Source organism: Vombatus ursinus, unplaced genomic scaffold (assembly GCF_900497805.2).
Source record: "Vombatus ursinus unplaced genomic scaffold, bare-nosed wombat genome assembly UNPS02014817.1, whole genome shotgun sequence".
Classification (NCBI taxonomy): Eukaryota; Metazoa; Chordata; class Mammalia; order Diprotodontia; family Vombatidae; genus Vombatus; species Vombatus ursinus.
The window spans coordinates 4,925,930-4,949,752 of NW_020954595.1; the positions used below are offsets into that span (position 1 = coordinate 4,925,930).

Genomic DNA, 23,823 nt, shown 5'->3' on the forward strand with positions numbered 1-23,823 from the left:
CACACAGCTAGTTAAGTGTCAGGTGTCTGAGACCGGATTTGAACTCAGGTCCTCCTGGCTCCAAGGCTGGAGCTCTATCCACTGCCCCACCTAGCTGCCCCAATTCACTTTTTAAGGAGCTCTTCCCTGCAGTGGATTTTTTGTGCCTTTTCTACCATTTGGCCTCTTCTATTTTTTTACAATGCTATTTTCTTCAGCATTTTTTGTGCCTCCTTTACCAAGCTATTGACTCTTTTTTCATTATTTTTTTGCATCACTCTGATTTCTTTTCCCAATTTTTCTTCTATTTCTCTTATTTGATTTTTAAAATCCTTTTGAACTCTTCTAGAGCCAGTGACCACTTCACATTCTTCTTTGAGGCTTTGCGTTTCACAGTTTTGATTTTGTTGTCTTTTTCTGAGTTTGTATTTTGACCTTCGCTGATATCATAGTGAGATTTTTTTATGCAGTTGTTTTCGGAGCTAGCTCTGGAGGTCTGCAAGTTTTCAGTGTTTCCAAGGTGGTATGATCTAAGGAGAGGTGTAGTTACTGCTGTCCTAGCCTGTGTTCAATTCTGTGAGCAATCACAAGCACTTTTTTCTGCCCTGGAACTGTAACTAGGATCCTTGCTCCTGCCAGTGCTTCTCCTCACCGTAGGACCGTGACCTAGAACCATGTATGGGCAATGCCTGCACCCAGTGCCAGCAAAGGGTCCGCTGTAAACTCCTTCTGATCAGTTGTGTGGCCCCCTTATGATCTGTGGTCTGAGAGCTCTAGAAGCTGCCACTACCAATTCGGTCGCTCCCAAGGCACACTGCTGGCTTGCCGGGATGTGGGCTGCACTCCGCTCTTACCCCAGTGAGACAGACCTTTCCGACTGAACTTCTCAGTTGTCTTGGGTGAGGAAGATTGTTTCACCTTGTCTTTCTGTTGGTTCTACTGCTCCAGAATTGATTTTGAGGTGTCATATTGGAGAGGAATTTGGGAGAGCTCAGACTAGTTCCTGCCTTTGCTCCACCATCTTGGCTCCACTTCCCAAGTGTTCTTAATTCCACAGGCTTAGAAGAAGACCTAGATCATGGGAACTTCTCTGGGAAGACAGGAAGTAGGGAGGTAATGACCAAAGTGGTCAAGCCATTAGTGTTTTGAATTTGCTAACTCATTGAATTCAAGGGAAGAGTCTACTAGTGTATCCCAAATGGCAATAGGCACAGCCCCCTAACTTCTTCCTGAGTCACATCTTAGGTCCTCTTTCACATGGGGTGGTCAAGCAAAGGCTGAGTGCCCATCAGGGATACTGAACCCAGTTCAAGCTTGCACAAGTCAGTTTCTGAGGCCCCCCTCTTGGTGTACTGTCTCTTGAGATAGTGTGATTTTTTTTTAAAAGATTTCTCTTCTTCTCTCCTCAGGGTGGGGATCTACTGCCCATCTTGAAACTGGTGGCTTCATCCGGAGCCGTCCTGGTATTCCTCATCCTGACATTCAGTTCCACTTCTTGCCTTCTCAAGTGATTGACCACGGGCGAGTCCCGATCCAGCAGGAAGCGTATCAGGTGAGCAGGGTGGGCACTGCCAGGTCCTGTGGCCGCTTTCCAGTGGAAGATGACCTTCCTCCTCATTACCAACAAGTGCCATTGCTGGCTGAGCACCAGACCAAACGTGGTGACCACTTGGCAAAGTTTGGCAAGCTGTATCTTATCCTCAGGACGCTTCTAGTCCAGTGAGGGTGAGGAGGAAAAGACTAGAGATAGTTCATGCCCCACACCCTGCACCATCTTGGCCATTGCCAGGAGCTTCACCTTGTTACTCAAGTAGGAAAGAAGAGGGCTCTCCTTGGGGCAACTTCTCATGTGGAAGCCCTGGGTGTTTCTCTGAACATCCTTAGGAAGCCTATGACTTAAATTCCTAAAACTCGATAGTGCCTGTCATTTTTAAAAAGAAAAATCATATGGGGACAGTTTTGCTTGGTTTCTGGTCCTTAGTTCCTTTGTGAATGAATGAATGAATGAATGAATGAATGAAAAGTGGACTTACAGCAGGGGTTTTAAACTGGAGGTTAAGGGTCCATGGATATAAATTTCAGGGGGTCTGTGAACTTGAATGTGGGAAAAATAATACCTTTATTTTCACTAACTTCTAGCTGAAACTTAATAATTTAATTATTTAGGAACACAATTCTGAAAAGAACACCATAGGCTTCCTTAGACCCCAGCCAAACACTAGTTAGGAGCCTTTGTGGGGGTGGGGGTGGAGGATCTGGATTGAGCATGTGTGAAAGTCATGGTGTGTCTCTGCTGACATTTCCATAGCCTTGGGGAGGTTTAGACAAGGGCTAGGGGGTCAGTTATAAGAGCAGCTACAGGTGAAAGCTGTCGAGAGTCAGATTTCAGCCTGACATAAGACTTTCCTAGAGCTGTCCTCCCCCCAACTCCAACTGAGTTAATGAGTGAGTTCACCTCCAGGTGAAGGCAGGATGAGTATGTTGTAGAGGGGGTATTCATTCATTCAACAAGTATCTAGTTAGTGTTTATTGTGTGTGAGGATTACTTAGTGAGGGGACTTCATGGCTTGGTGTGTTTGAACTGTTCCAGGTGCATGTGGGGACCATGCGGAGTATGAGTGTGGGCTGGCTGAAACTGAGAAGTGCCAACCCCATGGACCACCCAATTATTGAACCTAACTACATGTCAACAGGTAATTAATTGACTGGCCCCTCAGTTCTTTGCAGAATTAGGGTCTGTGGGCCTGTGTCCTGGTGCACATCAAATGACTTGGACTTGTAACCTTCTATGTTGATGAATTTTCTATGAATAGAGGTGACTAAGAGACTTCCGAAAACACCTTGGTTTCTTCTTCATTGTCATTATCATCATCATCATCATTATCAGGAGAAGGAGGAGGAGGAGAAGAAGAAGAAGATGAAGATGGTGATGATGATGATGATGATGATAATGATGATGGAACCATGGTGTTTTCTGAAGGCTTTTAGTTTGCCTTTTAACAGTTTGCATTTTTCTTTACAGTTTACAAAGCGCTATCCATACCTTATCTCGCCTGATTCTCCCTTGCCTCTGGGATGCAGCTGGGGATGCTGATATTCTCAGCTAGGGATTCCTGGCCATTCCCAGGGTGGGAGGCTTTTAATTCCCTGCACACAGGCAAAGCTGATATCTCTAATTAATATCCCTCAATGAAAAGCAGCAAGGAGGACTTCTGGCCTTAAAGACCAAGCTGTCACACTTAGCCATGTGCCCTTTGGCAAATCACTTGATTCTCTGCACCTATAATTTAATCTTGTGCACAGGTGTCACTGCTTTTCCAAGTTTAGCTTTCAATGTGACATTAACTTGAGGTCTGCACTTGTATTGAGATAGGGGTTTCAGGCAAGTGGGAATAAAGTAGAGGAGGGAAGGAATAAGGGAGAATGGGCGAGGATGAATCTTCACCAGTCTTCTTCTCCTTCCTCTGCAGAAGAAGACATTCAGGAGTTCCGTCTGTCTGTGAAGTTAACCAGAGAAATTTTTGCCCAGAAAGCTCTGGAGCCATTCCGGGGCCGGGAGCTCCAGCCTGGAAGTCATGTGCAGTCCGATCAAGATATCGATGCCTTTGTCAGGGCAAAGGCTGACAGTGCCTATCATCCTTCGTGCACGTGTAAGATGGGCCAGCCCTCTGACCCCACCGCAGTTGTCGATCCTCAGGCCAGAGTCATTGGTGTGGAAAACTTGAGGGTGGTGGATGCATCTATAATGCCCAGTGTGGTCAGTGGCAACCTCAACGCACCCACCATCATGATAGCAGAGAAAGCCTCTGACATGATCCGAGGGCTTCCGGCACTCTGTGACAAGGCTGTTCCCGTCTACAGGCCCAGGACCTTGGAAACCCAGCGATAAGACCTGACGTGGCCCTGGCAAGGGAGTGTCCGAAGGAGAGTTTATCTTTAAGAAAGCAGGCCCAACAATGGCTTGACCTTATTTACTGACCCAAAGCCAAATTCTGGAACAATTTTGGACATAGATACTGGCCCATATGGATGCAAACTGCTGGCTAGGCCAGCCTTCTCCAAAACAGACTTTGCAGAAGACCTGTGTATGACCTATAAATGAGGTGATTTCCCCCCCCCCCCCCAGCCAATGCTGGTTATTTCTCTTTTAAAAGAAATCTCATTTCAGATGTGTGGCCTAGAAACAGACCCAAAAGGCAGGTAATTCAGGTAGCTAATGACCTCATCTTGAAGTCCACCCCAATGACGACCTCAACTAGGAAAAACACTCACCAGTGAAACATTATCTTTTTCAAGATCCCTGCCTGGGTCAGAGCCCATCTGTGGGACAAGAGCAATCCAGGGATATTCTGGGTCTCCTGAGAGGAGGACTGTGGGCTCCTCTTTAGATCTTCCTTACCTTAATTCCACCCTCCCACCCCAGGGATGGCTTCTGCCTTTGTCCACAGGGAGATCACCCAGGGCAGGGGAGGGCAGTCAGGGCATCTGTACTCATCCCCATGGAGCTGGCTTAGTCCTCTATACCTCAACATTAGCTGTTGGGATCACTGCTGGCTCCTTAGTCTTACAGAGCAGGCCCCTACTCTAGTAGAATGTAAGGAACTTGAGGACAGGGAGGGCTTCACTTTTTGTCATTTCTGAGACCAGGACCCAGCACATTGCAATGCATATAGTAGACAAAATGTTTATTGAATTGGATGGAAAGATTCCATGGAAGTGATTGCCTGAAGAATGTGGTATCAGACCTGAGGGGACCAGTCTTCTAATTCACATTTTACTTGGTGAAAAACAGCCTTGAAGACCTGGCCCTTATCCTTCCCTCTGTGGCCTTGGGCAAATCTCTTTTTATGAACCTGTTTCCGTCGAGTTCTCCCCATCCCCCACCTTGTAGGATTAGAGGTGGGCTGGGTTGGGGAGGGGGGCTGTCTGAGGACCAAATGAGACAAATGCATGTGAAAGTGTTTTCTACAAAGCCCTACGACAGCCATCGGGTATTTTGGGTTCCTTCTAGCTAAGATTCACATAGTGCTTTGAGGTTTGGAAGACAGCCAACACATATTACCTCATTCAGGTACTAAATGGAGGTCTTGGCTTCTTAAAAACTCAATGGAATTTGCAGCCTTGGGAACCATGTACATACTCACAGACACACAGACACATATGCACACAGAGCCGGTGAGGTTTGAACTGAAGCTCAGGGACCATGTAAGCCTACCAGGCCTGAGCTGTGCTTTCCTTTTGGACACCTTCCTCCACCCGTGGTCATCCAGCCTTGGCTTGAAGACCCCCCAGCGATGGAAAACCATGCCAACCCATTCCATCTCTGGAGACCTTGACTTGCTAGGAGGTTTTCCCTTATACGGAGCTGTGATTTCAACTCATTCATGAAGTTAGCTCTTCGTCAGGTATAGGTTGAACTGGGTGACCTTGAAGGCCCCTTCCAGCTCTTAGCTGCTGTGATACTGGAGAACTGGGCCACCATCTCTGCCAGGCATGGCACAGTCCATGGGTACCAGACTGCTGGGACTCCTTAGCAGAAATCAGTCTTTGGACCTGAAAATACCAGGCCTGAGCTCTATCATGTCTTCATTAGGAGGATCTTGGGTTTTTTTGGGGGGGGGGAGAGTTGGGAAGAGTTCTCTTGCATCAGTCAGCTGGGCTTTCTGGGATAGCCATAGTCTGGACCCTCAAGCAGCATCCACCTCATTCCACAGAACCAGGTACCCCGAAAACTTCCCTTGTCTGTCGATTTCAGATGTGAATTTCACTCCAGTCTGTTAGCAATAGAACAAGGAGCTACTCACCATTAGTGGGTGATCTCAAGTGAGAATCTCCTAGAGTTCACAGGATATCACCATAGCATATCATGGACTCTTAACGTGAACAGATAAAACTGAAATTTGAATTAAATGAATAAAATAGGAGTCAATAAAGATTTGAGTGCATTTTTTAATTTAAAAAAGGGACAGAGTACCCGATGGTATTTTTAAACAAACTGATTTGATGATGTAATTTAATTCTTAACTTTGTGGCCAAGACTAGTCTGTTTCTGCCAGGTAATAGTAGATAGATTTGGTTTTACTTAGCAGAAAAAGGCCAATCTGCTTGTGATTAGGAAAGGCACCATTACTAGGGAAGAGTATGGCATTGGGGGAGGGCAGGTCGGGGCTGTAGAAGAAAAATTGGGGACCCCAGCCTTTTAGAATAAAATATAGGAACTGAATGGAAGGCAATAGCCCACCAACTTGGGCTTCAGTTTATGAGACAACATGGAGGGACAACCTGCAAGCAAGTTTTGTTTCTTACTGAACCAAACATGCTTTTTGACAACCTGGGAGGCTAATCATGTCAGAAAATCTCACTTAGGGGCAAGTAGGGTTTTGTTCAGGGTAGCTTGGCTGCAATCAGTGCTCAGTATGTGCCTGGCTATGGAGAAGCTGCTGCTGTGGCAAAGCTGGGACTTTCATCCCTCACCAATCACCAAAATTCTTCAGCCTTTTGGGTTTTTTTTTTCCTGGGTAGGAGCTGGAACTATGTCTTGCCTTAAACAATAAACATAATAAAAATCTTTCTGTATTGCCTGATGTACCAACTTTATGGATGCATCTTTCTGGCTTTCTAGAAATTTCTTGTTCCAGAATTGAAGCTTAACTCTATTTTTCTGCCTGAGTGCCAATGAGACAGCATGTGTCAAAAAAAAGTCACTCCTCACAAATTTCCAAAAGTTAAAAGCTCTGACCTTTGGATCATACAGATAAATAAATGCTGGGGAGATAAACATGTCACAAATAGTATGAACAAGGAAGAAGGATGAACAGTCTATTACCAATAGCTAGTATTTATACAAAGCAGCAAGGTGGCTCAGTGGATAGAGTGTTGGGCCTGGAGTTGGGAAGATCTGAGTTCAAATCCAGCCTCAGACACTCACTAGCTTTGTGACCCTGGGCAAATGAATTAACTTCTGTTTGCCTTAATCTATTGGAGAAGGAAATGGCAACCCAATGACCAGTATCTTTGCCAAGAAAATTCCAGAGACAGTATTGGCATGCTGTGGTCAACGGGGTCACAAAGAGTCAGGCATGATTGAACAATAACAAGCATTTATACAGTATTTTAAGGTTTGTTAAGTGCTTTACAAATATCCCTGTGAGGGAGGTGCTTTTTTTATCCCCATTTTATAGATGAGGAAACTGAGGCAGACAGTGGTGATGTGACTTGGACAGGATCACACAGTAAGTGTTTGATGCTAGATTTGAACTCGGGTCTTAATGATTCCAGGTCCAATGCTCTATCCATTGTACCACCTAGCTACCTTGTTTATTGATTAATAAAGGGTCCTGTTTATATTTACTGTCAACGTTATTCATTCACAATGTATTTTTCCTTGGTTAAAGGTGTGCCTGTCAGTCAACATGCTTGAATTCCCATTAAGCATGCTTTCATTTTTGCCCTAGCAGGACCCAGACTCAGCCCATCATTTGCTCCGCTGGTATTCAAAATGAAGGCTCTTAAGTAGTGTTTGTCCTTTACACCCCAAGAATAAATTGAACTTTGCACCATGAATTTGCCAGTTTTCCTTCCCTGCTGCAGATAATGTGTACCAGAGGCATTCCCAAAGAAAATTTGACTGACTCATGGGCCTAATTGTTGATGCCTGTGATTCAGTTCCGATTTAGTCACCTACAGGGTAGCTAGAGTTTGGCACATTTGTCAGTTTCCTTCCCAATTCCCGTTCTTCCTCTTTTGAGCCCTTGACCAATTCGAATTTTCAAAAATTCCACAGCTTAGACCTGAGGACCAAGGAAACAGATGACACCTTCACATCAGTCACCAACCTGGATCCTTCAAAGGAAGGGAGCATCCCTAACATGTCAGAGAGGATACTTTTCTCGTAAGAAAGGGGGAAGCTAGGAGGCTGTCGTGGAAGGGAGAGCAACATTCCCCGTTTGCAGTTCTGAAGCAGAACTTAATTAACATCACTGGGCTTCCTGGGTTTTCTCCGCATCCACTCCCTGGCATGGATGGTGTTTTTGCCACATAACTACTCATGTGGAGAAAACAGGGCAGCCACATGCAGGAAACAGAATGAGAAGAAGAGACTGATTCATTCTTCCAAAAATTTAAAACTGAAATTCATGCAAATTATTTTTGTTTCAGTGGCTGCACCGAGGGGTCCTCAGTGTGCTCACACTGCATGTGGTGGGGAGGGAGCTATGCTCAGCTCTAAGGGGCACGTTTTAGGAAGGACACTGAGAATTTGGGGAGCATCTAAAGACAGGTGACCAAGATGGAGGAGCACCTTGAGTTCATGCCGTGTGAAGACTTGCCACAGTTGAAAGAACAGAGAATGCTTTCCCGGAGAAGAGAAGGCTTAGGGGAGACAAATTTCTCATTAGCCCTGGACCTCTTTCACATTGCTTCCATCCATTAGCCCTCACTGAGACCTGGCTCCCCTCTGTTGACATTGCATCCCCAACTGTTCTCTCAAGGAATTCAGCTCATGGCCAGCCATCTTTCTCCCCTTCCTAATTCCTACCCTTCTAACAGGAGACTTCAATAATCACACAGACGTTCTCTCAAATGCCTTACCGAATTCTTTGGCCTCCTTCTGATCTGTTATTTACTCCTTTATTCCACTTCACCCTACGTCTCACCCTTCCTGAATCTATTCCCTCTCAACAGGACAATCCTTATAGCATTCAGTCTTTCTCAGGCTACAACCTCCACCTTCACTGTCTAACCACTCCAGTTTCAACCCAGTGTTAGACATTTCACCTCAGCATTGTCTTCTGCATTTAAATCCCTTGTCTCCTTTGCCTTCTTGTTGCTTTATCAACTGCCATGCTGGATTGATGTTGGATCACCCCTGCCATGTACCTCCTCATGAGACACTGAATGCAATTTCAGAAGTCCCACAACTGTGCAAGTTCATGCTAGCCATCACTATAGCAAGGTAGTGCTTTCATTTCTCTCTTAATGAGAGAGTCTCACAGAATCTTTTCCAAACCTCTTTCCTTCTCAAGCCTCTAGCATCTCCTCCTCACCTCTCTGTCGCAATAGAGGACCTTGCCTTTTACTAAGAGTTCAGTAAATCCTTACCTACATATATATGTGTGTGGATAGATACACATATACACAAGTATGTGCACATATATGTTGGTATACACATGTCTATCTATGCACACACACATATATATGCACATATATATATATTATATATGTATATAAAATCACCAGCCCAGTTTTTTTACTGGTGACTTTGAGAGAGAGGAGTTTCAGTTGAAGGGTGAGTGAGAATGCCAAACTGAAAAGTTTTGAAGTGAGTGGGAGGAGAGAAAGTTTACATCAGTGTAGACAGTTTTCTCTAGGATTTTAGCCACTAAGGAAAGATGAGATGTAGGATGATAGCTACTGGAGATGGTTGGATCAAATTAGGGTTTGTTTTTTTTTTTTTTAAAGAAAAAGGGAGCAAGGATGTGTTTATAAGCAGCAGGGAAAGAGCCAATAAATAAAGAAGAATAAATTGAAGGGAGTTATAGAGGGGGCAATCTGCTGGAAGAGATAGGAGGGGACACAATCAAGGTGCATGTAGAGAGATCTCCTTGCCCTCTTTGCAAGGAGCAGGGCCATTTCATGTGAGACAGGGTGGGGGGAGGAGACAGTGATGGGAGGCATTTTAACCATGTGACTCCTAAATATTTTGTAATGTCTATAGTAACTTTAAATGGAATTTCTCTTTCTATCTCTTGCTGTTGGGCTTTGTCGGTAATGTATAGAAAGGCCGACGATTTACGTGGGTTTATTTTATAGCCGGCAAATTTCCTAAAGTTGTTTATTATTTCAAGTAGTTTTTTTTTTACTTGATTCTCTAGGATTCTCTAAGTATATCATCATATCATCTGCATTATAAAATATTTAGGAGTCTACCTACCAAAACAAACCCAGGAACTATATGAACACAATTTATAAAACACTCTTCATATAAATAAAGTCAGATCTAAATAATTGGAAAAACATCACTTGCTCAAAGGTAGGCCAAGCTAATATAATAAAAATGGCAATTCTACCTAAGCTAATTTACTTATTCAGTGCCATACCAAACTACCAAAAAATTATTTTATAGAGCTAGATAAAATAATAAGAAGATTCATTTGGAATAACAAAAGGTCCAGAATATCAAAGGAACTAATGAAAAGAAATGCAAGGGAAGGTGGCCTAGCTGTTCCAGATCTTAAATTGTATTATAAAGCAGCAATCATCAAAACTACTTGGTACTGGCTAAGAAATAGAGTTGTGGATCAGTGGAATAGGTTAGGTATGCAAGACACAGTAGTCAATAACTATAGTAACCTACTATTTGATCAACACAAAGACCCCAGCTTCTGGGATAAGAACTAACTATTTGACAAAAACTGCTGGGAAAACTGGAAAGGAGTATGGCAGAAACTAGGCATAGACCAAAATCTCACATCATATACCAAAATAAAGTCAAAATGGGTTCATGATTTAGATATAAAGGCTGATACTATAAACAAACTGGGAGAGCAAGGAACAGTTTACCTGTCAGATTTACGGGGAACAGAAGAATTCATGACCAAACAGGAGATACAGAACATTACGAAATGCAAAATGGATAATTTTGATTACATTAAATTGAAAAGTTTTTGCACAAACAAAGCCAATGCAACCAAGATTAGGAGAGTAGTAGAAAACTGGGAAAGAATTTTTACAACTAGTGTCTCTGATAAGGGCCTCATTTCTAAAATATATAGAGAATTAAGTCAAATTTATAAGAATACAAGTCATTCCCCAATAGATAAATGGTTAAAGAATATGAACAGGCAATTCTCAGATTAAGAAATTAAAGCCATCTATAGTCATATGAAAAAATGCTCTAAATCACTATTGATTAGAGAAATGCAAATCAAAACAACTCTGAGGTACCCTATCACACCTATCAGATTGGCTAACATGACAAAACAGGAAGATGATAAGTGTTGGAGAAGATGTGGGAAAATTGGAACACTAATGCACTGTTGGTGGAGTTGTGAACTAATCCAGCCATTCTGGAGAGCAATTTGGAACTATGCCCAAAAGGCTATAAAACTGTGCATACCCTTTGACCCAGCAATAGCACTTCTAGGGCTATATCCCAAAGAGATCATACAAATGGGAAAAGGACCCACATGTACAAAAATATTTACAGGAGCTCTTTTTGTGGTGGCCAAGAATTGGAAATTGAGGGGATGCCCATCAATTGGGGAATGGCTGAACAAGTTGTGGTATATGAATGTAATGGAATACTATTGTGCTATAAGATATGATGAGCAGGCAGACTTCAGAAAAACCTGGAAAGACTTGTATGGACTGATGCTGAGTGAAGTGAGCAGAACCAGGAGAATGTTATACACAAAAACAGCCACATTGCGTGATGACTGACTTTGATAAACTTAGCCCTTCTCAGCAGTGCAAGGACCTAAGACATCTCCAAAGGTCTCATGATAGAAAATGCTAAGGTCTCATGATAGAAAATGCTACCCACATCCAAAGAAAGAACTATGGAATTTGAATGCAGATCAATGCAGACCTGGAGTTTGAAAGCGTACTATTTGTTCTTTTTTTTTTCTTCTGTTTTGTTTTGTTTCCTCTTTCTTGTGGTTCCTTCTATTGGTTCTAATTCTTCCTTACAAGATGACTAATGTGAAAATATGTTTAATAGGAATGTATATGTATAGCCTATATCAGATTGTGTGCCATCTTGGGGAGGGAGGAGGAGAAGGAGAGGGAGAAAAATTTAAAACTCAAAAGCTTATGGAAGTGATTGTTGATAAATCAAAATAAATTCATAAAAAAAGATGTGGGGGCAGCTTGGTGGCACAGTGGATAGAGCACCGGCCCTGAAGTCAGGAGGACCTGAGTTTAAATCTGGTCTCAGACCAAACACTTGACACTTACTAGCTGTGTGACCCTGGGCAAGTCACTTAACCCCAATTGCCTTAAAAAAAAAAAAACATGTGAGATGAGGAGAGAAGAGGGAGCTTTCAGCAAATGGCCAATTTTTTTAAAGTGAAATATGAAGCAAAGCCCTCAGTTGAGAGGTCTTGGGGAGGAGATGGTATAGGATGCTTGAGAAGGAATGAAAGTTTTAGAAAAGCCACAATGGATAATGGATAGTGAATCAATTATGTGAAATATGAGGATTGCCTTGCTGCAGTGAGGGCCCAGTTGAGATTACATAACAAATCTGTGGTGGTGCCAGTCAGTAAAGTTTTGTAATTTTCTCTAGTTCTATTCAGCAGCAAGTGAATAGGAGAAAAGGCAGTGGATGCTTGGAGTAATCCAAGGTTGGGGTTTAGAAGATGTGATTGGCAACAGAACAGGGGGCAAAGGATTCAAAGAACAACCAGAGTTTGGAGTTGCAAGGCAGAGTTAAAGATGGAAGGATAAAAGGCTAGGATCAGATAAAGGGATTTTGGAGTTCATGACCATTAAAATGGAACAGAGATGGTCTGACCACCTCTGTGTGCAGCTGAGGTAGAGGAGTAGGTCATAGGAACTGAGGAAATAAAGGAACTAGGAAGTTGGGCTATTGGAGGGAAAGTATCAAGATGTATGCTACAGTCTCCTTGTGCAAGGGCAGGATTTAAGATGAAGACAAAGACTGGGAGCTGGGTTTGAAAAAGGGAGAGTTTCATGGAGGTGGGTAGATAACTGCTACCAAACGAACCTCAGAGGAAGAGGGTTTGCTGATATCTTCTTCAAGTAGAGGTTGGATGACCATTGTTCAGGAATGTTACAGTAGGGACTCAGAAATGATTTCGACCCTATGGCTGTTGCTTTTAAATATAAAATTCTATGATTCTGTTAATATGGAAACTAACATAAGAAGTTATCTCAGAAACTAAACTAGCAGTGTTTACCCTCTTTGGCCTGGCTACCCAATTCATAAGGAGAGTACCCTTCCAGGGAATGGCTAGCCTAAGTTCAAGGTATCCTATGAGTCACAGCCTGCCATCCTCTCCTTTACTCCAGGCTCTGAGGTAGCAGTGATGGTTAACAAATACTTACTGATGATTATCAAATGAAAAAAAAAAAGAGCCCCCACTGACATATTTACCCTTTGATAGTCAGCCAGAGCATACTGTTATTTCAATGCAAAGGCATTTAATATCTAACTATGAAAACAGTGCTTTAAGGTTTACAAAGTACTTTTACATATGTAATCTTTTTTGATCTTCAGAATAAATCCTGTGAAGTAGGTAGGTACTATTATGTTACAGCTGAGGAAACTGAGGTGAAGAGAAACTAAATGACTTGCCAAGGACCATACAGTTAGTAAGTAACTGAGGTAGGATTTAAATTCAGGTATTCCTGACTCCAAATCAGGCACTCAATTCACTACATGACCTAACTACATAGTAAAAAGATTTATATATGCCTCCCCCCACAAACTTAGGGAGCAGAACATCTGCCCTCAGACTGGAGACTTTGACATACATGTTAATGTTCTCTCAAACACCCTCACTTCCCAGTTCCCATCGCCTATTGCTCCATTCCACCTCAGTTACACATTGGGATGGTCACATCCCTGATTTTTCCATCACCTACAATTGATCTACTTCTGTAATTGAAGACTCTGAAATTCCTTTGTTGGAGCATTACTTTTTATGATTTCATATTTTCCTATGCTTTACTTTTTCTAGATCTATGTTTTCTGTTTTCTAGATCTTCTTTCTGAAATCTTTCTAAACCCAGAGGCAACTAGGTGGCACCATAATGCACAGAACACTGGGCCTGGAGTCGGGAGGACCTAAGTTCAAATCCAGCTTCAGACACACACTAGTTGTGTGGCACTGGTCAAGTCACTTAACCTTTGTCTGCCTCAGCTTCCTCAACTGTAAAATGAGGTATAATAATAGCATTTCCCTCCCAGGGTTGTTGTGAGGATCAAGTGAGATTTGTTAAGTGCTTAGCACAGTGCCTGGCACATAGTAGGCACTTAACAATCCTTCCTTCCCTCTTTCCCCATGACCTGCATTCTTTCCACCCCTTAGTACTTCCCTGGGCTACCATCCTTTGCCCTGGCTTCCTTTCCTACTTTACCAATATATCAGTTCAATTCTACATTATCCTTTACTCCTGAGTCCCTTGGCCCCCTAGTCCATTATTTCTCACAAGTTGCCAAATGTTAACCCTAGATTACAACCACCATCTTGTCTCATCTGCACCTGTGTACATGCTGTGGAACAAAACTGGAGAATGTCATACAACTGTGTTGACTAGGTGTACCACAAATGCATGTTATTTAATCTCAACTGGGCACTCAATGCAGCAAGGGAATTCTCTTACTCCTCCCTCATTGATTCTCTATCCCACTCCCCACAGAAGTTGTTGCAAACCTTCTCTCCTCAATCCCCCCGAACCCCCTTCCTCTGCCCCTCACAACAAGGATCTCTCCTCGCATTCTACTGAGAAAATGGTTATCATTTGTCTGTGAGCTCTCTTTTTTCCTTCTCTGAATCTCACAGCACGTTGACATCATCCTGGGGACCTTTCTCCTCCCCAAGGCCAACACTTTGACATGTACTCTTGATCCCCAACCCTTCTGCTTCTCCAGCAGACAGTCCCTGCAGTCACTCTCCCTCTTGCTGTCATCTCCAATCCCTATCTACTGGTTCCTTTGGTGCTGCTCATAAACCATTTCAAGTCTCACCCCACCCTCATCTCTTAAAAAACACTTTCTTCAGCTAAACTCCCCCCAAAAGTTGTCCACACTGGTTGCATCCACTTCCTCTCCTTTGCCTTCTCAACCTTTTATCATCTCTCTCTAAAGTGCCAAAGTATATCTTTTTTGTAAACATTCATTTCTTAAAAAATTTGAGTTTCAGATTCTCTCCCTTCCTCCCACCTATTGAGAAGGCAAGCAATACGATGTCAACAAAGTGTATCTTAATTGCTTAGTCTGATGGTTTTTTCTCCACCCTCATTCTCCTTGACCTCTCTGTTACATCAGACATCATCAGCCATGCTCTACTCTGGATGCTCTCCTGCTTCTCCTTCCTATCTGATGACTTGAGTCTCTTTTGTTGACTGCCATTCTCATCACATCTTCTTATTGTGTGTGTACTCCATGGTTGTGTCCTAGGCCTCTCCTCTCCATCTTCTTCTCTCTTAGTGACACAGGTTCTCATGGGTTTAACAATTCTCTCTATGTGAATGAGTCCAGTCCTCTTCAGTTTCAGACCCACATCTCCAGCTGCCTCACAGACATCTCAGACTCAGCCTGTGCAAAACAAGACTCTATTCCCCCCCCCCAAAAAAACCAAAAAACCAAAAACAAAACCCTTCTACCTTTCTCTATTTCTATCTAGGACACCATCATCTCTCTAGTCATCCAGGTGTATGAACTTGGTTATTCCCCTTGACCCTACACTTCACATACCTAGTCAATGACCAAATCTTGGTTCTACCTTGGCAACATCTCTTGAATCTGGCTTTTTCTGCCACTCACCTGACATCACCCCGGACATTCATCCCTCCCCAGGGACTGCTCCAACAGCTCCTGATGGGTTTCCCTGTCACAGTTTTCTCCACTCATCTACTCTCAGCACAGCTGCCTAAATGAGCTTCCTAATGTGCACATCTGGCATCACTCACCTAGTCACTGAACTCCAGTGGCTTCTTCAGTCTGGCACTGAAAGCCCTTCACAACCTATATTTCTTCTACCTACATTTCTAGCCTTGTGGTTCAGTTAAGCTGATCTCCTTTTTGTGTTTGATTTAATTCATTTAATGTTCTGGTCCCTCCTGCCTGGAATAGACTCCCTCACTTCTACTTTTCAGAATTCCTAGTTTCTTGAAAGGCTCTGCTTAAGTCTTACATGAATGACCAACCCCCCAAAACCACCTTGTGCCCATACATACATACATACATGTATGTATGTATGTATATGTGTGTGTGTGTGTGTGTGTGTGCATTATGTCTCCAGCTACACTGTAAGCTACTTAAGAGGGAAGGGAATAAGCATTTATTAAGTGCCTACCATGTGCCAGGCAGTGTGCTAAGTGCTATATAAATATCTCATTTGATCTTCATGAACCTGGGGAGGTAGATGTTATTATTATCTCCCTTTTGGAGACAGGGAGATAGAGGCAGACAGAGTTAAATGACTAGCCCAGGGTCACATAGCTATTAAGCGTTTGAGGTCAAATTTGAACTCGGGTCTTCTTGACTGTAGGCCCAGGGTTCTAGGCAATGTGGCACCCTAATCCCTAAGGGAAGTGTCAGTTTCATTTTGTCTTTGTATTCCTAATATCTGGCACACAGTGGGTGCTTAATAAATATGTGTTGATTGCTTATACGCTGGATGCGTCCCCTTAGGGCCAGTAGGATCAATTGAATTTGAATTATATAGAAGAGGTGATGGTCCCAGACATATCTTATCACCCAGATACTTCTGTCTTCCTCAGAATTTCTATGATGCACTTGGCCCATAGGGCACAGGAGGATCTACACTACAAGCTTGTATCAGATTTCTCTGCCCTGTAGAAAAAAGAGGGGAAAACCCCTTGCATTTAAGAAATGTTATTGTTTTCTAAGACTTTCCCTAACATTCCTCATTGCATCACTCAATGGAGATCATTTTGAAACAGAGTTGGTAAAGTTGCTTGCACAAGCTGACATTGCAGGTGCTTCCCAGGTTTTCAGACCTTTCCCTGGGATGCCTCAAGGTCTTTTTTCAGGTTACTTTATCTTCTTACTTCAGAGTGAATCCCTCAGGAATCCTCTGTGCTCACAACACAGCGATCCTAAGAACTCCCATTTCTGCAGCCCTTTCATGGCTAAAGAATGCTTTCTTCATGGCCATCTGGTTAGGCAGGGAATGCAAGCCTCATTTCAACTGTAGTTCAGAGGATTCAGGAGGAATCTAACTTCCCAGGTTAAAAAACTTCAAAAAATATTGAGGTGAAATTGGGGTACCTGAAAAGAACAGCTAAGGGGACTCTCGCCAAATTGTCATCACCTTGGAATGAATCCTTTTTTGGGACTGCTCGGTGGTTTTGATGGTGAGGGAATTCTGGAAACACCTTTGTGGATAAAGATCTGCAACCTGGGAGTTCTGGAGGGCCACCTGGGGCAGTGAGAGGGGAAGTGACTTCCTGAGGGTCAGACGGCCAGGACAGAGCAGAGGTAAGACTTGAACCTGGGTCTTCATAACTCCCAGGCTAGCCCTTTGCCCATCATACCACAATTTAACACATGATTCACCACATCCACCTTATACCCATGAAGAAATGATGGATTTTTCGGTCACTCTCATAATGACAAATTCAAATAATTTGATTAATGATTGAGTCAAATATAAGGTGGACAGGCAGGCTACTGAGGTATCCCTTCAACACTGACCAGAGAACATATCTGCATCAGGGAACGCAGAAGTTGGAGTGTGTGCGTGAGTTTGTTGTAGTCTCGTGGTGTGACATCATGATATCAGATAGATGATCAATGGAAAAAAACCTAAAGACGCATTTACGTGTTCCCATATTTGGATAAAACCAGGACAGCAGCTTGGAACGTCTCCATCCCCAGAAAGCGGTGTGTGTGGACCTACTGAAAATGGCTGGAAAGGAGGACTTTCCTCTGTGATGCACGGGGTGTCTCTCCTCACTAGCCCACTCCCTTTACCCACCACCTCCAAAAGAATGTCTCTTCTAAATTTATTCCTGGCAAAAGCTTTTAGTAAACTAGGCTCCCAGGTATAATAAAATTATTACACAGTTTTATTCCGAAGAATATTTTGCATTTTAATACAAAATAATGTAGGTCAAGAAATAGTCCTTTTACAAACCTTTGCCTGGATTTGTAATAAGAATGCTTCAAGAAGAGGTCCGTAAGGTCTCCATTACAAAGTGTCATTATGTACAAAACGTCTGACTGGTTTTCTGTGTAGGATGTTAAAAAAGAGAGAGAGAGAGAGAGAGAGAGAGAGAGAGAGAGAGAGGGAGAGAGAGAGAGAGAGAGAGCTGGAATTGCTACCCATCCTTGAGAGCAGGCACAACTGCTAAGGTACCTTGGCCACGCCTGCCATCATTTGTGAAGAAAAGAAGGAAGCCTTTGACAGTCTGAGTTTCCCCAAAACTGGCTCATAATCCAGCAATGGACTTCCACTGCAGTGTAATCCAAATTTCAGCCCTCATTCAATTGCATAAAAACAAACCCTTTAAAGAACCCCCAGACCAGTGCAAAAGGGAGAGGGGGCAGAATGCTAGTTCAACATACCAGGACGTGCTCCATGGCCAGATCTCCACGTGCTCCCACCCTCTCCCATCCCTGGTTTCTGTTTACAAGCAGCATAACTGGTCCCTAGGGGACATGGCTAGACATTGCATTTGCCTCTATCATTCTTTCCGTAACAGGCATGCAAAAAGAGCCTCCATGGTCGCCTGAAAAGATGACGACTATAAATGCTACTGGGTCATCATAACTGGCTCAACCAACTTTAATCATTGCCATTGATCAGAGGGTTACCTAAGAAAAGATGGCAACCCACCATGGATTAAAAGGGATACAGTTTCCAATCAGATTGACCTTTTCCAAATCTAAGACTGCAAAGAGCCATTTGTGCATATCTTGTTTAAAGAGAGATTTGTACCAACTCAAAATATTTTAGAAAATCTCATTGTGTCAAGTTTCTTTGAACTCAAAATTTTGCTTTCCAAAGAAATTCACATTGAAGCAAAAAGAGGTGGCTCGGTTTAAATCCTCTCCTGTAGCTCTCTACGTCCTTAGTAAAAATACAGGTAAGTATTCATCCATCTCAAGGATTCCGTGGAGAACTACAATAATTCGGACGCATGGATATTGCTGCAGCTCCGTTATGGTACAATAATTACAAAATATAGACCATCTCTTTACAAATACAAATTATAGTATGTTACAAGTCATGTACAGGAAATCTCTATGATATATTTTTTAAACAAACGATCTCATCTAATGCTAAGTTGACCTGGTTGTGATTGCATTAGCAAGAATGCAGTTATTCCAGTGCAGATTTGCCCTTAATGTGACAGTCAGAAAACAGACTATCTCAATGGTATTTTCCTATGTAAACGGGTGTCACGTAACAGAATTGGGGGGTGGGTTTTTTCCCTTTCTGTACCTCTGATAGATAAAGTCTGACATGATACATTTCAGAAAAGGATTAGAAATTAGGACACAATTTTGGGGGGAGAGTTAGAATGGATATGGCCAGTTGGACACAGTCACTTGATATGCTAGAGGGATGGCAAGATGACGACATGGCCATCTGCGGCTGCCATCACTTTTCACCCTTTCCCATCGTGTGTGTGAGAGGACACTCCAGGGCACTGACAAACGCTCTTCACAAAAACCTTTCTCAAAGATAGTGCTGTGGGTTTGAAGGCCAGGCAAGGTGTAGCACTTAACCCCTTCCTCTCTAAAACGGCGGTCTGAGCCTGCTTTGGTTCAGTGGGGCTGCTCCCCATGAGGGACACTGCCTCTGTGACGGGGGCCGTCCTGGGCTGCACCCATCGGGGCAGACCCCCTAACAGGCTTACGACTGCCTTGAAAGGCCGCCCGAGGCCCTTTGTCCCGGGCCCTCCCCACCCAGCCCACCCAGCCCATTATCTGCAGCGCAGCAGCTTCTCTCCAAACCCTACAAGGTCGTGACGCACATCATCTCGTCAGCCAAATCCTCTTCATATCTGCCAGGGTCTGCTTCCTCATCACTAGAACCGGGACCAAAGTCAGGAAATTCATCGTCTCGTCTACTCAAAATGGGACACGCGGCCCCGTTGGCCCCGTTGCTTACGTTGCCATTCAGAAGGTGACTTGCTGCACTTTCCATCTCATCGATGGTCATGTCACAAGCATCGGCAATTTCGTGTTTTGTAGCAGACACGAATTTTGGGTCCCTGGCGTAGCGACCCAAGCCTTCTGAGATCAGGACCTGCAAAGCACAGAATACACACGATTTTGGTGCACAGGGAAGGTGGCAAATTAGGAAGAAGCTGTAAGGAGAAAATCATGGGCTAGTTTAGTACATTAAAAAAGAAACATACCAAGCAAAAATAGACTTTTGAGACTTGGGAGAAAGCTTCAAGAATCCAAAATTGCAACGTGGCTAAACAAAAAAGCCCACTTACAAATGAGTCGATGAAAGACTTATTCTTCATCTAGGATGAAGCTCCAAACAGCTTCAAATGGCCTAATGAGACAACGCTTTACATAGTAATCACCTCCGCATCCCTGAGGGCCAAGCAGAGAACTGATGCCCCATTTTATAGAGAAATGCTCTGTGATGGGCACCAAGAGACAGTTAAACATCATGGATGTCCTCCTGGCATTGACGAAAGCTCAGCATAGACCTCCCTGCACATCTTCTATACCAGACTCCTTGAAAAACCCATGCTTTAAACAATCAGTTAGTACTCACAGCTTCTACCAAGCTATCCGCACTTCTCTGCTTGTCACTGTGTTTGTGCCGGAAGTCACTGGGGATGGTCAGACTGGCTGGTGTGAATGTCCGATAGGAGATATCAGGCTCATCTGTATACCAGGAGCTCCGGTGTAAGGAAGGCAGGCTTCCATTCATCTGATCCAGGGAGTCTGACCGTTCTACTTGTATTAGGGGAGTATAGTAAGGAGTCCGGTCCTTGTATGGAGGGGTGGCTGGTGGAGTAGCCCATGACCGGGTTGAGTGACTTGGTGAGTATTTCTGAGCTTTACTAGAATCCAGGCCTGCAACTGCCATGATCTGAGGAAAGAAGGGAAGGCAGCGGGAAGCCTCAGGGTTGCTACAATAGTTAGCCCTCATTGTAGCTAATCCAGATTTTTTTTTGTTTTCCTTTAATGAAATGCAGCTATTTCATCACTTACAGTGAGTCACAGTTTCACAGGGGGAACACAAATATTAAGGTTTTAAAAGGAAATGGGGAAAATAGGACCCTGTTAAATTAAGAAACTAAGTTCTGGGACACACGCTGAACCCGGGGGGAAACCCCAGCATTCTCAGCTAGTGGAGAAGAGCCCTAGTAACTACTGAGTGCAGACGTTATTAGAAACCCCAGTGCCGCTCCTCAGTCCTCAACGCTCGCTGGGAACCTGCTTTGTGCACGGCTCTCTGCCGCCAGCAGCCTTGGGAGGGATACAGAAGAAATGAGAGGAGGATGGGGCTGCGCTTCAGGGAGCTGGTGGGCTGGTGAGAGGGGGCCCAGGGAAGGTCTTATTCACCTGTTGCTGCATCAGGTGCAAGGGCAAAGCTGCACGATGATGGAAGGAAGGAGACAGCGTGATCTCGTCTTGACTGCTCTGCCTACGCAGGCACTCAAAGTTGAAGGATGGCCTCCGATTTGCTAGGAAATAAGAATAATATTTCATTTAGTTGTGAAAAAGAGCTCAAGAGGTCACATGCCTAGCACTTCAATCAAAGCAGGCCCAAAGGAAATAACTGGATGTAATGGCAACAGGTTCAAGAGGAACAAAATTTTTTTAGTAAAAATATAATAAAAATGATAAACAATTATTAAAATGACACTTAAAATATTTTAAATTAAAGATACTAAACTGAGGAGGAGAGGGCCCCGAGGAGGATGCCACCCTCAGCCCAGGGGAGGAAGAGATGGCTCTGATGGGCCAAGGTCAGTCTGGGAGCCCTAAGAGGATCTTGGTGACCCAAAGCTAGCTTCTTCAGGGTGAAAGGAAGATGTTCAAACCAAGCGTTCAAGAGTTGCTATCACATCCATTGCAGAGAGTCTCAGAAGTAAAGCGCCGTCCTAGTCACAGAACTCTCCTGCTCCAACATCTTTAGGGGCTCCCCAATGCCTAGAGGATATAGTCCCATCTCAGCCCAACATTCTAAGCTCGCCATCAGCTGGCTCCAACCTTTCTTTTCAGCTACTTCACCCAGTCTTCCACCATCCATACTCAACACTCCAAACTGGGCTCACTGCTTGGGATAATACTGTAATTTAGAGGGGAGGGAGCACTGGATTTAAAGTCAGAGGACCCGGGTTCAAATCCTGCCTCTTGCCACTTAATGTCTGTGTAGCCTCAGACAAGTCACTGAAACTTCTCAGTTATTATCTTATTTTATTATCTCCATTTTACAGTTAAGGAAACTGAGGTGGACTGGTTAAATGACTTGCTGAGGATCATACACAGCTAGTAAGTGTCTGAAGCACGATTTGAATTCAGGTCTTCTTCACTCCAGGCTCTGAGCTCTGTCTACCGCACAACCTCACTGCTTGCCTCGTCTTAAACATTAAGGTTTCTCTCTATTGGTGTTAAGACAGTGTTGACTCACATATAGCTGGCAGCCCACTAAAAAACGAATACTATTTTCCGAGTGCTGTATGGCCATGTCTTCGCTGTTCTGTACACACAAAGTTGATTTTTAACACCCAAGGGTAAGGTTTGATGTTTATCCCTATTAAACTTCATCCTGCTTGACCTAACCCCATTTTCAAGCCCATCAAGCTATTTTTGTGTCCTCACCGGCTCCTCCCCGTTTTGTGTTATTTGCAAATCTGATGAGTATTTATTTCATCAGTTATTTCATTTCTTTCTTTTTTTGGGGGGGGTGAGGCAATGGGGTAAAGTGACTTGCCCAGGGTCACACAGCTAGTAAGTGTCAAGTGTCTGAGGCCAGATTTGAACTCAGGTCTTCCTGAATCCAGGGCTGGTGCTTTGTCTACTGTGCCTTCTAGCTGCCCCCAGGTAAATGATTAAAAAAAAAAAAAAAAAGGTCCATACACAAATCCCAGATTCCTTCCAAGATAACATCAAATAAAATCAACAATTATTCTTCTGGCCTGGCCACTTGACCAGTTCCAAATCTACATAGGTGTACTAAGACCTATTCCATACCTTTCCATCTTTTCTAAAATAACAGCACAGGGAATTTCTCAGTGCTTTGTAGAATCTAGGTAAAGTCAATCTCTGGCATTCCCTTCTTCTACCAGTCCAGTAGCGCTGTCAAAAATGGCCATCATTTTCTCTAGCATGGCTTATTCTTGATCAAGTCAAGCTGGCTCTCTGAAATCATTGCTTTCTTGTCTACATGCTTACTAACCACCCCTTTAATGACGCATTCTAGAACTTTGCTAGGCATTGCATTCACGTTCACTGGTGGATAGTTGGCAAACTTCATTCTCTTCCCTTTTTTGAAGTTCAGAACATTTGCTGTTTTCTGATCCCAATAACTCTCTGGTTCATCCCATTCTTACAAAGACCATGAATGATGGCATGCGCTTGTGTCTGCCAGCTTCTCCATACAGAGCATGGTGTTCATCTGAACCGGCTGCCCAGAATTCATCCAGGGCAGCTCCGCACTCTCTCCTTCCTTGCCATCCTCACTTCTCATCTAGTTAATTATTCAGTCCTATTAAGTTGAGGCCCATATCTCTCACTACTATTGTCTCCTCTCTACTCCTGCAGTCACTGCACTTAACAGAGGCACCTGCCACTGCAGTCATCTTCTAACACAGATTCTGGCATCCCTTCTCTCCCTCCTCCAGGTCATCCCTCAGACTCTTCCCAAACTGTTCATGTCTATGCATAAGGACGCCATTTTACGTCCCCGCTCAAATCTCTTCCAATGGCTCATGGTTCTTAACCAAGTTTAAGAACATGTTTTTGGCAGTCCAGGTCCCCCATGGTTTGGGGCTGCCTTGCCCTTTCTGTCTCATTTGCCTCACTGCTCTATCCTTTAGCCAACAACCGGCTTCTGCTCTGTCCTCCTTTGCTCGATATTCCCTTTGACTAGTGAGCACACCCCTCCCCCCCATTCTCCTTCAGAGCCCTCCCTTCAGGGGATCAGAGCT

The 23,823-nt window shown here is 43.7% G+C and overlaps 2 protein-coding genes across 3 annotated transcripts in view; one reads left to right on the plus strand and one right to left on the minus strand.

Annotated features, from left to right (window-relative positions):
- CHDH (choline dehydrogenase) overlaps positions 1–5,912 on the plus strand; it is a 41,083-nt gene extending 35,171 nt beyond the window's left edge. For both annotated transcript variants that reach the window (XM_027835853.1, XM_027835852.1), the window contains 3 exons: positions 1,389–1,531; positions 2,570–2,672; positions 3,450–5,912. In XM_027835853.1, the coding sequence (XP_027691654.1) occupies positions 1,389–1,531; positions 2,570–2,672; positions 3,450–3,868 (665 nt within the window). In that variant the 3' untranslated portion in view covers positions 3,869–5,912. The remainder of the gene's footprint in view (positions 1–1,388; positions 1,532–2,569; positions 2,673–3,449) is intronic.
- Positions 5,913–19,624: 13,712 nt separating this feature from the next.
- The window catches only part of CACNA1D (calcium voltage-gated channel subunit alpha1 D), a 355,951-nt gene continuing 351,752 nt past the window's right edge, over positions 19,625–23,823 (minus strand). The window contains exons 44-46 of the mRNA XM_027835866.1: positions 21,233–21,354; positions 20,436–20,756; positions 19,625–19,949 (exon numbers count right to left, since the gene is read on the minus strand). Coding sequence (XP_027691667.1) covers positions 19,656–19,949; positions 20,436–20,756; positions 21,233–21,354 — 737 coding nt within the window. The 3' untranslated portion in view covers positions 19,625–19,655. The remainder of the gene's footprint in view (positions 19,950–20,435; positions 20,757–21,232; positions 21,355–23,823) is intronic.